At 40.1% G+C, this 15,214-nt stretch overlaps 1 protein-coding gene across 1 annotated transcript in view; it reads right to left on the reverse strand.

Moving 5' to 3' along the window:
* The window catches only part of HDAC4 (histone deacetylase 4), a 423,752-nt gene that overhangs the window by 29,985 nt on the left and 378,553 nt on the right, over positions 1-15,214 (reverse strand). The window contains exon 20 of the mRNA XM_070933431.1: positions 579-698. Coding sequence (XP_070789532.1) covers positions 579-698 — 120 coding nt within the window. The remainder of the gene's footprint in view (positions 1-578; positions 699-15,214) is intronic.

A 15,214-nucleotide genomic window follows, 5' to 3' on the forward strand; every position in this document is an offset into this window, starting at 1 on the left:
GGCAAGAAAAATCGTAAAATTCACTTAAATTTCTCATTTAGCAACATAATTCTGGCCTCACTTGTGGTCATAAAGACTAGCTATATATCATCAAGAGCCCTGATGGTGCAGTGGTTAGAATGTAGTATTACAGGCTAACTCTACTCACAGTCTGAAGTTCGATCCTGACAGGGTTGGAGATTGACTCAGCCTTCCATCCTTCTGAGATCAGTAAAATGAGGACCCAGACTGTTGGGGGCAATATGCTGACTCTGTAAACTGCTCAGAGAGTGCTGTAAAGCACTATGGAGTGCTATATAAATCTAAATGCTATTGCTATATCTAAATTTTATGTAGAGATAGATAAAATCCAAAACATGAAGAATTTATGTTGTCACAGTTAAATTAGCTGCCATGGATTTGAGGGGTGGGACTAAGCAATTTTAGAGAATTAAAAGCTAAAACATTTACTTCTGAAAATGGAAGAAATCAGATTCTCTCACTTGCATTGTAAGACCCAGCATTTTATCACTTGAAATTCCAGGTTGTAGGACTGTATTAGAAAAAAGTCTGAAAATACATATTTATCATATTATTACCTCATCAGGGGCTCCACTGCCTGGGAAGAAGTTTCCATCATCATAGCGATGTAGTGAAATATAAAGGACATTGGGATCATTGTAGAAAGCTTGCTGCGTACCATTTCCATGATGTACATCCTTAAATGACAGACATTGCAGTACATCAGAAGTGTTACTTACAAGTGGCTCTGTATATGAAAACCTCTTAAAATGGATCAATTATGGAAGTAAATAGTCCAACTATATGTAGCATGGTATGCTTTGGATCGCATCTCAGAATATGTTGTGATTTTAAATCAACCATGCTTTTCCTAAAACAAAGGTATAGTTTTAAAATTGTCATAAATGGATGCGCTAGTCGCATCCCACAAACTATAATGTACATTTTGGAGTTGAATATCTCATAAGAGTAAAGCTCATAACTTTGTGTTTGTTTATTTATAACATTTATTTGCTGCCCATCTTACCTTAGGTTAACTCTGGGAGGCTTACAATCTTAAAAATAAAAACTGTACAAAGATAAAAGCCTAAATAGAATACACACACAAATACAGTGGCCCAATTAAAAGATAGGGAACATAGGAGGAGAATAAGGGGAAGATAGGCTCTGTTGTTAATCGATCAACCACCTCCACTGTGATATTCTCCCATTGGAGCACCAAGCCAACTGGCAGACCCAAGTCTTTAGGCTCTTATAGAAGGTGGGGAGGACTGTAGCCAACCTTACTCAGGGGAGGGGGCAAAATGTTCCACAGGGCAGATGCAACAGAAGAGAAGGCCCTGCTCCTGGACCCCCCTGGCTGGAATACTGGGGCCAATGGGGTTAGGGGCATGCATGCAGAGGAGCATGCCTCCTCTGCTGGCACAGGTGGGGCAGGCTAATCCCAGTGGAATGAGAGGGTCTCTTAAGTAACCATTCCTATAGAACTGGTGCCATCCTCAGGGCCCAAAGAGAGTTTGGTAGCCTGCCTGGACTCAGGCTGAACCAGATGCCTAGTCAGCCCTGCCCTAGTTCAGAAACTAGGTCTAAGAGTCAAACAACGTAAGTGCAGGTGGCTTTTTGCCAGCTTGATGGCTCGGTAGCAGGGGTAGCCTTCTATTGTCACCGAATCAATAGAAATTGGAGTAGGAACTCATATAGAAACCTTGAACTTTATTGTGCTGTCAGGCATGGAGAGCAGGGGTGAAATGCTCCCCTGATTTGGACCAGATCGCCCGATCCGGTAGCAATGGAGGCGGGTGGTTCGGAGAACCGGTAGCAAAAATCCCTGCCCCCCCATGCCCAGCTGAGCCGCACAATCATCAGAGGCCTTTTTTTTTTTAGTTTTTAAAAGCATTTTTTCTACAACCTCTTCGGCCGAAAAATGCTTTTAAAAGTAAAAAATAAAAAGCTCCTGATGATCGCGCGGCTCAGCTGGGATCGTCAAAAGCTTTTAAAAGCATTTTTCTACAACCTCTTTAAATGCCTCGTCAGAGGCATTTTAAAAAAAAATCCTCTGCCGATCAGGCAATTCAGCTGGGATCGTCAGAGCCTTTTGAAAGCATTATTTTGCAACCTCTTCGCCAAAGTGGTTGTAGAAAAAATGGTTTTAAAAGTAAAAAAAAAAAAAATTGGCCATGCCCACCCAGTCACATTACTCCCCCCATTAAGCCATGCCCACAGAACTGGTAGTAACAAATTTTAGATTTCATCACTGATGGAGAGCCCCCTCGTATTGGATGGATCCTTATATAAACTAGAGAAAGAAGATGTTAAAGATTCAGTGAGTCGGGAAAATAAAGGAGAACTTGAGGTCCCTACCACTAAAACGCTGAGGGCGAAGCCAAGAAGAGAGGTGGGAATGTGATGAAGGACTGCTTCAAGGGTGGTCCCCAAATTCCTAAAGAATATTGGGACTTACCAGATGTTTTTAGTGAAAAGGGCTCAGACACACTCCCACCCCATTGCCCGACTGATTGCTCCATTGAAATCTTTTTGGGGGCTAAATTGCCCAAGCCCAAACTGTATTCTATGACCCCCTGAGAATTAGAGGAACTGTGGACATTCATAGACAAAAACCTAGAGCATGGTTTCATACAACCCGCCAGATCACGAATGGCTGCCCTGGTGCTGTTTAGGGAGAAGGATGGGTTCCTTTGTCTATCATAGGCTAAACACTGTTTGGGTGGAAAATGTCTATCCATTGCCCCTAATGTTTGTGTGTCTATATTTTTCTTGACTGTACACCGCCTTGAGTCCTACGGGAGAAAGGCGGTATAGAAATATAATAAATAAATAAATAAATAAATAATGAAGGATATGCTAGCCTATTTGGCAAAGGGGAGGATTTTTACCAAATTGGACTTGTGAGAAGCATATTACCAGGTTAGGATCAAGGAGAGAGATGAGTGGAAGACAGCTTTCAATTGTCCCTTGTGGTGCTTCCAATTCTGACTTTTCCCCTTTGGCTGCAGGGATCCCTGGATATATTTATGCAGCTGATAAATGAAGTACAGCATGAACCCATAAGGGAGTCCTGGTCTATTTAGATGACATTTTGATTTATTCAAGACCATGGTGGAACATGTGAAACTGGTCAGGGCTCTGCTCAAAAAACTCCGGGATGCTCAATTGTATGCTAAGCTGTCCAAGTGTGAATTTCACCATAGCAAAATTGACTATTTGGGTGCTGCATTTCCCACGAAGGGATAGAAATGGATCCTGAAAAAGTGCAGGCAGTTTTGGAGTGGACACCTCCTGCACCCAGAAGGAACTTCAAAGCTTCCTGGGATTTGCGAACTTTTACCGCCAATTCATCCTATATTTTTCCCAGGTAGCCTCCCCATCACCAATTTGAAGATAAAGGGGGAGGGAAAGCCCAAACTACTGAAATGGACAACGGAATGCCAAGTGGCATTCAAAAAACTCAAATGCCTGTTTGCAGCAGAGCCTAAACACCATGTCTAAAACACTCTGTCATGCCTTTTTTTTTTTTTTATTTGATTTATATGCCGCCCTTCTCCGAAGACTCAGGGCGGCTTACAATGTGCTCAGCAATAGCCTTCATCCTTTTGTATATTTATACAAAGTCAGCTTATTGCCCCCACAACTGGGTCCTCAATTTACCTACCTTAGAAAGGATGGAAGGCTGAGTCAACCTTGAGCCTTGGCGAGATTCGAACCCTGCAGTAATTGCAGGCAGCTGGTCTTAATAACCAGTTTAATAACAGGGTGCCTTAAACCCCTGTACTACCAAGGCTCTTTGTACTACCAAGGCCCTTGTCTGAATGTGCAGCGGAAGATAAGCTGGAACAAGAACTGACAGTGAGTGAGAGGGCAGCTCCGTTGGCCTTGGAGGAAACTGAGGAAGGGCAAAGTCAGTCCAGGCAAGGCTGTTCGCAAGGCTTAGCAAGACCTGCAGGCAGGGAGGAGAGACAGAGCTCAGACGAGGAGCAAGAACCACCCTCTCCTGATGTAAGGACTAAGAGAGTGCAGAGAAGGTGGGATCAGTGTAGGCAGAGAAGGCCATGTGCAAGGAGAGTGCCACGCTCAGCTTTACCAGGAACATCTGGGGAATGAGACTTAAGGAGACCCCGTGGGGAGGGGCATTTGTTGGGAACAAACACTGAGTTCCTGAAGTGTTGTGTGTCGACATTAGAACTTGCCAAGAGTGGACTTCCTGTTGGCTCCGCGAGCCGCGAAGACGTTCTTTTGAGAGCATCCGTTCCCTGGCTCTGTTAAAGCCCCAGAACAGCCGACAAACATTGTCTGAAGGCTTGGAATTCTCTCCCCGGGCAAAGGGGAGAGAGAAGAGCAGGCAGGTGGAGGTAGAGCCTCCCCGAATGCCCTAGGAAAGATCCTGGGGTGCGAAGGGTACGTGCTCCCTAAAAGCCTGTCAAGCCGCTCCAGACCAGGGACGTCTCCGCTAATTAGTGGATTTAGAAGCCGCGACCAATTTTGCTGAATGGAAATGAGGGAATCAACATCTTGAACTAACAGCAGGCGGAATGAGCAAGGAGAAATCAGACTGCAAGTATTTTTTTACCTAACTCCAAAGTCTTGAGCCTCCTTCGGAAGTAACTACTTAGCACTTTGCAACAAAATGGCGATTGAAGCTTGAAAGAGTGGGGGAAATGGAAAGTTACAGGAAAAGTTTTGTTTTGCTGGCCGCCCTTCGCCTAAAAAAGCTTTTGTGCTGACAGGAGGAGGACTTTAAATGTTAATTAATATTGGGAAATCTTTTGAGGAACTTTTCTTTTTGGCTCTGATTAAATACAAAGACTAATTTTAAACTGGAAATGGCCTCAAAGTCTGTAAAAACTGTTCCCACTAAAGGAATGGGGAGTGCTGGCAGCTCCCCAGCTCATATTCCTAGATTACAAGTTCTTGCTCCTCCAGCGGATCCACAGATTTTAACGTTGGAAATGTTACAACAAGCCCTCCAAGTCACCCAAAATAAAATTGTTGATGTGATTAATGAAAAAATTAAGAAAACTAATGAAAAAATTAAGGAAACTAATGAAAAAATTAAGGAAACTAATGAAAAAATACAGGCTGTGTCAGATGAGATTGCAACTCACAATCAGAAGATTAGGGATGATATATTAATGGCATTTAAGTGTTTGGCAGGCAATATTGAATATGGTGGATGATAGAGTTGAGGAAATTAAACTATCTTTGGAAATTTTGGATAGTAAATTAGGAGAAGCCCAAAACAGAATTCAAAGGGCTGAAGATGATGTAACAATGATACAATACAGAGATATGGAATTTGCTTTAAGATTTAGAGAGGTGAAGGAGAATAAACAAGAGAATTTGAAGGAAATGATGTCAGAGGCATTAGCACCGCTGGTGGGGGAGTCAAAAAATGATCTGGGCTGGCAGATTGACAAACTGTACTGTGTTAATTCCTGGGTTGCTAGACAGAAACATTTACCAAGAGACATTGTGATATACTTTACTACAAGGAGAGTACATTTCAATCTTACAGGCTACTTTTAAAAACAAGCTTCGGGTGGAAGGCCAGGAAGTGATGACAATGAAAGAAATCCCCCCTAAGATCTTGAGAGCTAGAAGGGAGTATGCTTTTCTGGTGGATGAACTGAGAAAACGCCAGATACAGTACAGATGGGAGGTGCCAACTGGACTAGTGGTGACTTACTCAGGAGAGAGGCATCGGCTTAATACAATTTGGAAAGCAAGATATTTTTATATTAATGTATTAAAGGCTGGCACACCCAAATCAAATAAATCACCAGAAGGCAAAAGAAAGAAGGAAGTAATGGAAGGTGAGACAGAAGACTTACTGACAGTAGTTCAGGGGGGAGCTTTGGCTGGTCAAGAAGAAATATTACAAATTCAAATGGCTGCCCAAGAGTTGGCGCTAATTGATTTATCGCAGGAACCAAAGGATCAAAGACAGACCAGATCGGTGACAGCTAGACTCAAGGAAGAATTAAGACAGCAACAATCCCAGATGGTAACTCAAGAAATGATCCAAGATACTACTAAAACAGGAGCAGTGGGGGGAGCAAGACCTAAAAGTCAAATGAGATCAGATCATCAGGATTTGCTCCAGAGGCTCCAAAGGCCCAGAGATGGGAACTAGATTTTTGACTTGGAACGTTAACGGCTTGAATTCTCCACAGAAAAGAAGAAAAATATTTCACTATCTTAAGCAATTTAAGAACGAAGTAATTTGCTTACAAGAGACTCATATAAGAATACAAGATCAAAAATATTTGATAAATGCAAGACTTGGTACACATTATGTAGCAGCAGCACCAGAAAAGAAAAATGGAATAGTTATATATCTGAAAAGAGACTTAGTTGCTAAATTAATTGAAGCAGATGACCAAGGAAGATTTTTAGCGATAGAACTTTTAATAAAAGGAGAAAAAATACTTGTAATCAGAGTTTATGCCCCGAATCAACAACAAGAAAATTTTTATAATTTACTACACTCGAAATTGACACAGTGGGCATATAAAACTTGTATCCTGTTAGGGGACTGGAATGGTGTTTTGGACGTTAAAAAAGACAAAAGGGACCTAAACAAAATGTGTTAACAAGAGCAAAATTGCCCAAAGTGTTTTGGGAAATGATGGATGATTGGGAGTTGAGAGATATTTGGCGTGAAAAAAACCCAGAAGAAAAAGATTTTACTTTTTTTTCAGACAGACATCATTCCTTTTCAAGGATTGATTTTATATTAATTACTAATGATCTTTTATCTAGGGTGAAGAATACGAAGATTTGCTCAAGAACATTGACAGACCATAGTCCAGTTTGGCTGGAATTGGAGGAGGTCCTGGAGGTTAAATGATAATTTGTTTAGGTATGAAGAAAATGTAAAAGAGTGTAAAAAATTTATGAAAGAATTTTTTGTTATGAATATGCAAAAGGGCACATCTATGGAAATGGTATGGGATGCAAGTAAAGCATATATGCGAGGAATTCTGATATATTTGAATAATAAATACAGAAAGAAACAGGGGGCAAAAAGAAAAGAATTAGAAGATGAGATTAGTAAACAGGAACGGGTTTTAATAGCTAATCCAACAGATAAGAAAATCAAAGAGGCAATCAATTTATTGAAAGGTCAATTTAATATGTTAATAGCAGATCAAGTGGCAACTAATTTACGATATGCAAAACATAATACTTTTTACAATGCCAATAAACCAGGCAGGTGGTTAGCATATTTGTTAAGGAAAAAGCAAAAATCAAGGACAATAGAGAAAATAAAATATAAGGGTAAAGAGGTTTATGAGCAACAACTGATTAAAAAATATTTTTTAGAGTTTTATTCGAGGCTGTATACTGGTGATAAAATTAAAGATATAGATATAGATAGATATTTGCAGAAAGAGAATATTTATACAATTTCAAATGGGCAGAGGGATAGTTTAAATCAATTGATAACTTCCGAGGAAATTGTGTTAGCAATTAAGCAGTTGAAAGTGGGCAAAGCTCCTGGGACGGACGGTTTGACAGCTATTTATTATAAAACTCTACAGGAGGAAATGGTAGAACCATTGAAAGAATTATTTAACAATATACAACAGGGAGGAGAGGTACCTCCAACTTGGAAGACAGCATTTATCTCGTTGATCCCAAAAGAAGGGCATGATGATACAGATCCTAAAAATTATAGGCCGATTTCATTATTAAATACAGACTATAAGATATTTGCTAAAATTTTGGCAAATAGATTAATGATAGTCATGCAGCAAATGATTCACCATGATCAAACTGGTTTTGTAAATGGTAGACAAATGAAGAGTAATGTAAGGCAAATTGTTAATTTATTAGAGTATCTGGGAAGGAACAACCAGGTCCCCGCAGTGCTAGTGTTTTTGGATGCTGAGAAAGCCTTTGATAGATTGAATTGGCAATTTTTACTAAAATTAATAGAAAGGATGCAATTTGGAGAACAATTTGTACAATCTATTAAGGCAATATATCAAAAACAAACAGCGCAATTAGAATTTATTATATAATTTTAGTTGAATGTTGTTTTTGAAATGTATAGTATAAGGGGGATATAATAATATTGTTAGAAAGAAAGGGTTAGTATATGGGGGGTGGTACAAAAGGATGGTAAAGTATTATATAATCTGTTATTAATTTGGGTTTTATTTTGGAGAAGCCATAGGGGGAGAGGGGGGGAGGGGGGGTTAGGGTGGAGGGGGGGGGAAAGGGGGAAAATTTGTATTTGAAAAACTTTTTCAATAAAAATATATATATATATATATATATAAAAAACAGCGCAAATAATAGTTAATGGTGGTTTAACAGATGCTTTTAACATAGAAAAAGGAACAAGGCAAGGTTGTCCCTTGTCTCCATTATTGTTTGTTTTGACGCTGAAAATTTTATTAAACAAGATACGTGAGATGAATACAATAAAGGGAATTAAAATTAGACAGCATGAGTACAAGTTACGAGCATTTGCGGATGACCTGGTTGTTACCTTAACCCAACCGGTACAATCGATTACAGCCTTGATGGATATAACCTGCTTATATGGACAAGTATCTGGTTTTAAAATAAATGCAGTTAAAACAAAAATAATAGCTAAAAATATGGTTAGGAGCCAAAAAGAAGAGATAGAAAGGTTAACAGGATTTGAAGTAGTTAAGAAGGTTAAATATCTGGGGGTTTATATTATGACTGCAAATATGAAATTATATCAGTATAACTATGAACCATTATGGCACAAAATACAGAAAGAGATGGACAACTGGAAAAAACTACAACTGTCTTTGCTGGGAAGGATAGCTGCTGTAAAAATGAATATTTTACCAAAATTTTTATTTCTTTTTCAAATGATACCTATACTTAAAAAAGATGAAAACTTGAAGGAATGGCAGAAGGGCATAAATAAATTTGTGCAGGCAGGGAAGAAACCACGAGTTAAACAAAAGATATTGCAAGATACTCGTGAAAGAGGTGGCCTTAAGATGCCCAATTTAAGACTGTACTATGAAGCCACTGCCCTCTCAGCAATCACAGACTGGATAAACCTAACGGAGGAAGAGATATTGAATATTGAAGGATATGGTTTGGTATATGGCTGGCATGCTTACTTAGTGTATGATAAGAAAGTAGATAAGACTTTTAAAAGTCATATATTAAGAAATGCTCTATTGCGTGTCTGGAAAAAGTATAAATATAAATTAAATGATAGGTTACCAATATGGACAGCACCCAGACACGCGATAGAGAACATAAATTTAGAGCAAAAGCAAGATAAGATTACATATAAGGAACTCCTCTATAAGGAAGGAGTCAGATTACAATTAAAATATATGGAGCAATTAAAAGAAGAAAGGATTATTAAGACTTGGTTTCAGTATGGACAGTTGCTGGCCAGATGGAGAGAAGATCAAAAAACTGTTATTTTGCAGCAGGATGAGAATTTGATAAAGCAAATAAGAGATAAAGGTCAAATGCATATAAAAAGGTTGTATAATGCATTAGTGGAAATAGATTCAGAAACAGATTTAGTTAAAGACTGTATGATAAAATGGGCACAAAATGTAGGTGAACCAATAACGATGGAAACATGGGAAAAGATATGGGTTAGAAATGTAAGATTTACACAAGCACAAAATCTAAGGGAGAATTTTTACAAGATGTTTTATAGATGGCATTTAGATCCAAAAAAACTAGCTTGTATGTATCCAAACTTACAACACAAGTGTTGGCGATGTGAGTGTGAAGATGCTACATATTTTCATATATGGTGGACATGTAAAAAAATTAAGGCTTTTTGGATAAAAATATGGTGGATTATTCAAAACATTTTGAAGAAAAAAATTAAATTCACACCACAGTTCTTTCTGTTGGGAATAGTTACGGATTGTACTGTAATAGAGACTAAGTTGGTTTTGAATTTAATAACGGCTGCCAGGTTACTGGTGGCACAGTACTGGAAGAAGGAAGATCCACCCACCATTGAGGAATGGACATTAAAAGTTGTGCATTTGGCAGAAATGACAAAAATTTCATCATATCTTAAAGACCTTTCAAATGAGAGATATATATCGGAATGGAGAAGATGGATTGATTATATACAGAAGAAATATCCGAATAAGAAGATTCATATAGCTTATGAATGAAATAATTTTAAGTAGTTTATATCTGTTTTTTTTTTTTTTTGAGTTATAAGGAGTTAAGGACCTAGGGAGAATACGAAATGTAATAATTTGTTAGCATATTTTAGTTTTTGATTTGTGAATGCTATACCCTGTGCTTGTTCTGGGAAGTCTGGGAAGGGGGGTGGGGGGAGGGAGGGGAAGGAGGGGTGGGGGGGTGAAAATGTTTGTATTTCTTATAAAACTTTTCAATAAAAAAAAAAAAAAAGAACTTGCCAAGAGTCCTTGCATTCCTTGTTGGCATTCTGGCCTAATTATCTGGATCTTCTGCTCCCTGAACTCCTTGCTTGGCTCTTGTTTTGTCAAATATGTTTGGGATTTATTGCCGTGCAGCCTGGGTGCAAACAGCTGCAGGGCTGAACTAATTGCAGCCAGAGGCTGTTTTGGTTTGTGTGGAGGTGTGTTCTCACTCTGCTTTAAAACTTGCTAGTAACGTGGGAACTTTTGGGGAGATTTGGAGCAATAAAGGGGCTATTTGAACTGCCAGCTATTTGTGTTATCTCTGTGCCGTGCCCTGGGTCATCACAACCCTGACCCAAATGCTCCTTTGGTTCTTCAAGCAGATATTAGTGATGTGGTGGTGGTGGGGGGGAAGTGAAGAGAAATCTCCCCTTCTCCCTACACCTGACACCTGCCTGTGCCCATTTTAATTGAAGGAGAGCATCATTTTGAAATTAAGGAGATTTTAGATTCTAGGAAACATAAAGGGAAGATCCAGTACCTTGTTTCATGGAAGCATCCCCCCCTCGCAATCCAAATGTCTGGGCACCTAAACTCCTCCAAACCTTTCATAGAAAATACCCTGAGAAATCCCGAATGGATTAGCAGTTTTAGTTGGGTTATATTGCTGTGTTTTATCCATTTGTAATTTGTTTTCTTATTTTAGAACTAAAGCCTCTGTTACAGGTGGCCGAATGTCAGCCTGCATTTTTGCTTTCTTTCAAGCTTGCTGTCAGCTGCCATGGAAATTGGGGGGGGGGGGGAAGCAGTGGGCATTTGGGAGGGGAAGTGTGCAGGAGGGGGAAGTAGAATTTCTGAAAAGTGATGAGGAAGCCAAGTCTCAAAGAGGACAACTTGGGTTCTTTAAAATTTTCAATGCCAAGTGTCCTGGCTTCAGAATGCATGAAGGAGGAACAGTACACCTGGATCAGAAGCTTCCCCAAAACATCTTCTTGGCCGATGATTGAACTCTAGTTGCCTGGATACTGGGGGGTGGGCTTTGGGGTTTGCTTCAATTTGTTTCTTCATGCAAATTTTGCTTCAGGTCTTGCCTGACGATTGTATTCAGTTCATTCCTAAGTAAAAGAACCTTTTCTCCAAATCTATGGCGTCAAGGGTTGTTCTTTTCTAGGGATTGAGTGGAGGGAGCAATGACAAAAAAGCTTTGGAAGAGGTGAGGGAAGCATTTAAAACTAAGCTGACAAGAAGCGTTCAAAACCAAGAGACTTAAAAATTGGGGACAGAGTCTACATGTCCATGAAATATCTGCAATCTAGACAGCCCTCCAAAAACTTGGGTCCAAAGTATGTTGGGCCTTTCTTATAAAGAGGGTTATTTAACCCTATGACTGTTGACTTTGAATTACTCCTTTGGTTCTTCAAGCAGATATTAGTGATGTGGTGGTGGTGGGGAAGTGCTGCTGCAGAAAAACAACTAAGGGGTCCTGCAGACATGTGCCTATACCTCCCAAAAAATTATTGAAACTGAGTGCAGGTGGGCGGTTTGGGAAAAGGAGTTGTATGCAGTGCGCTGGGCATTCCAAACCTGCAGGTATTTCTTGAAAGGAAACAAAGCCCTGTTTGAGGTGTGGACTGACCACAAAAACTCAGAAGTCCTACCTGCCTCTCCCCCCCTCCCCAAGGTTATCACCATAACAAGTCTGCTCGGCTCAGTACTTTAACTGATTTAATTTTACCTTCCTGGGGGAAGAATTTCCTAGCAAATGCTCTATCTAGATTGCCACAATATAACAGTTCCAAGCCGGAGGTCATCACACCAGTTATCCTGTCCTAGCAACTGGTAGCTCCAGTCACCATTAAAGCACAAGCTAAACTCCAAAACCAAGTGGCAGAGGATTTAAAGGGTGCATTAAAAGTGGCACTAGAGAAAGACAAATGGTTCCAAACCCATAAGAATGAATGCATGATTCAAAATGGCTTAGCCTGGGTATAGGCCAAATTGTATGTGCCTGAAAATCAATGCCTAATGGTCTTACAGAAAAACCATGATTCAAAAGTAGCAGAGCGCTTTGGCTTTGTTTAAACATGAGTTCTGGTGGCTGTCATTAAAGGACGTAGAGGGCTACATGGCCAGCTGCCCTACTTGCACCTCTGCCAAAAGGCACCAGGGGAAAATGCCCGGCTCCTCCAGCCAGCAGTGGAACCTAAAGCACCATGGAAGGAAATCTTGATGGACTTTATAGTAGAACTTCCCAAAAGCTCGGGAAATACTGTGATTTGGGTTATAACTGACTTATTTTCTAAACAAGTACATTTTGTGCCTTGCCAAAAAATTCCTTCCAATCATACCTTAATGAAAATGTTTGTGCAGCATGTATATAGGCTGCATGATGCCCCAGAGGAATAATATCGGACTGTGGAGTCTCCAATTCACTTTGTGGTTTTGGCAACAATTCTTAAAACTTAGCTCCTCCCATCATCCTAAAATGAACAGGGCCTGTGAATGTGCAAATGGAATCTTGGAACAGTACCTCAGATATTACATTAACTATCAACAGGATAACTGGACAGACCTCCTACCTTTCGTGTGGATTTATTTAGCCGGTTAGACCACAAGTGGTAGCCCCGGTGTTGTTCTGGGAAAAGAAAGATGGAACTCTTTGTTTGTGCATTGACTATAGGGGGCTAAACACAGTGGGTGTAGAAAATGTCTGCCCACTGCCCCGATGCTGGCCCATCTAGCCAAAGGCAAAATCTTCATTAAATTAGATTTGCGGGAGCTTACTATAAGGTTCAGATCAAGGAAACTAATGAATGGAAAATTGTTTTCCACTGCCTTCTGGGATGCTTTCAATTCCAGGCACTCCCTTTTGGTCTGTAGGAGATCCCAGCTGTGTTCATGCAATTGATCAATAAGGTATTGCATGACTATTTATATAATGGGGTGTTGGTGTATTTGGCTGACATTTTAATGTATTATGGAAGAGCATGTGAAATTGGTGTGAGTGGTCCTAAAAAGGCTTTGAGCAGCTGAATTGTATGCAAAACTTTGTAAATAAAATTTATTATCTGGGTTACCGTATATCTAATGAATGAGTGGAAATGGACCCAGAAAAGGTGAAGGCAGTGTCCCCTTCCGGCACTAGGAAGCAATTACAGAGCTTCCTAGGCTTTGCCTGTTTCTACTGGCAATTCATCCCTTCATTTACAAAGATTTGATTACCAATCACCAACCTTTTAAAAACTAAGGGCAAGGGCAACTGAAGACGAGTCAGCCGCTTAAATGGGAAATTTGGTGGCCTTCTTTGAAAAAAAGACATTGAAAGATATGTGTCCCATCTGTGCAGGGGCTGAGGCCACCAGGAAAGCCAACAGGAGGTTTGCAGACTGTGGCCAGCCCCCAGGCTATTAATGGACTTTATTGTAGAACTACCTGAAAGTCAGGAGAACAATGTTGTTTGGGTTGTTACTGGTCTTTTTTGAAACAGGTGCGTTTGTCCCTTGTCCCAAAATCTACTCTGCAAAACATTAAAAAGGTAAAGGTTCCCCTCGCACATATGTGCTAGACATTCCCAACTCTAGGGGGTGGTGCTCATCTCTGTTTCAAAGCCGAAGAGCCAGCGCTGTCCAGCATGGAACGCTGTTACCTTCCCACCAAAGGTGGTCCCTGATTTTTCTACTTGCATTTTTTACATGCTTTCGAACTGCTAGGTTGGCAGAAGCTGGGAAAAAATAATGGGAGCTCACCCCATTACGCGGAACTAGGGATTCGAACTGTTGAACTGCTGACCTTTTAGCTTAACCACTGCGCCACTGCGTCCCTTTTGTGCAACACATCTTTTGTGCAACATGTGTATAGATTGCATAGTGCTCTGATTAGCATTATTTCAAATAGAGGGGTACAGTTCACATCACAGTTTTGGTGGGAATTTTTGAGCTGTTAAACTTAAGCTCCTCCCATCATCCTCAACTAATGGGACGTGTGAGAGGACCAATTCGGTCCTGGAATAGTACCTCAGGTGTTAGATTAATTACCAGCAAGACAATTGGGCTGAACTTCTACCATTTGCAGAGGTGGCATACCATAATTCTGTGCATTGTAGCACCAGGTTCACCCCATTTAAAGTAGCTTCTGGTCAGGACTTTACAGCTATGCTGGAGCTGCCTCGAGAAAAACCTCAAATACCCTCCTTAGTGGAGTAGATAGCACAACTCCAAAACACTTGGCCAGTAGCTCATAAGGCACTAGAAGATGCATGTCAAGCACAAGCCAACAAAAATGTGTGAAACCTAACCATTTTAAAGTGGGTGACAGAGTTTACCTTTCCACAAAATATCTAACAGTTCACCCAACAGTCAAAGGAACTAGGACCTAAATATGTTTGGTCATTCTCCATCATTACAATAATTAATAATTACAGTATAATTGGAATTGCCTAAAAACATTAAATATATTCACTCTGTGTTTCATTGCAATTTACTGAAACCTGTAACTGTATCTCCCCTTCTCCCTACACCTGACACCTGCTTGTGCCCATTTTAATTGAAGGAGAGCATTATTTTGAAATTAAGGAGATTTTAGATTCTAGGAAACATAAAGGGAAGATCCAGTACCTTGTTTTATGGAAGCATCCCCCCCTCGCAATCCAAATGTCTGGGCACCTAAACTCCTCCAAACCTTTCATAGAAAATACCCTGAGAAATCCCGAATGGATTAGCAGTTTTAGTTGGGTTATATTGCTGTGTTTTATCCATTTGTAATTTGTTTTCTTATTTTAGAACTAAAGCCTCTGTTACAGGTGGCCGAATGTCAGCCTGCATTTTTGCTTTCTT

This window comes from Pituophis catenifer, unplaced genomic scaffold (assembly GCF_029215685.1).
Source record: "Pituophis catenifer annectens isolate HBS135680 unplaced genomic scaffold, rPitCat1.0.hap2 SCAF_1, whole genome shotgun sequence".
Lineage (NCBI taxonomy): Eukaryota > Metazoa > Chordata > Lepidosauria > Squamata > Colubridae > Pituophis > Pituophis catenifer.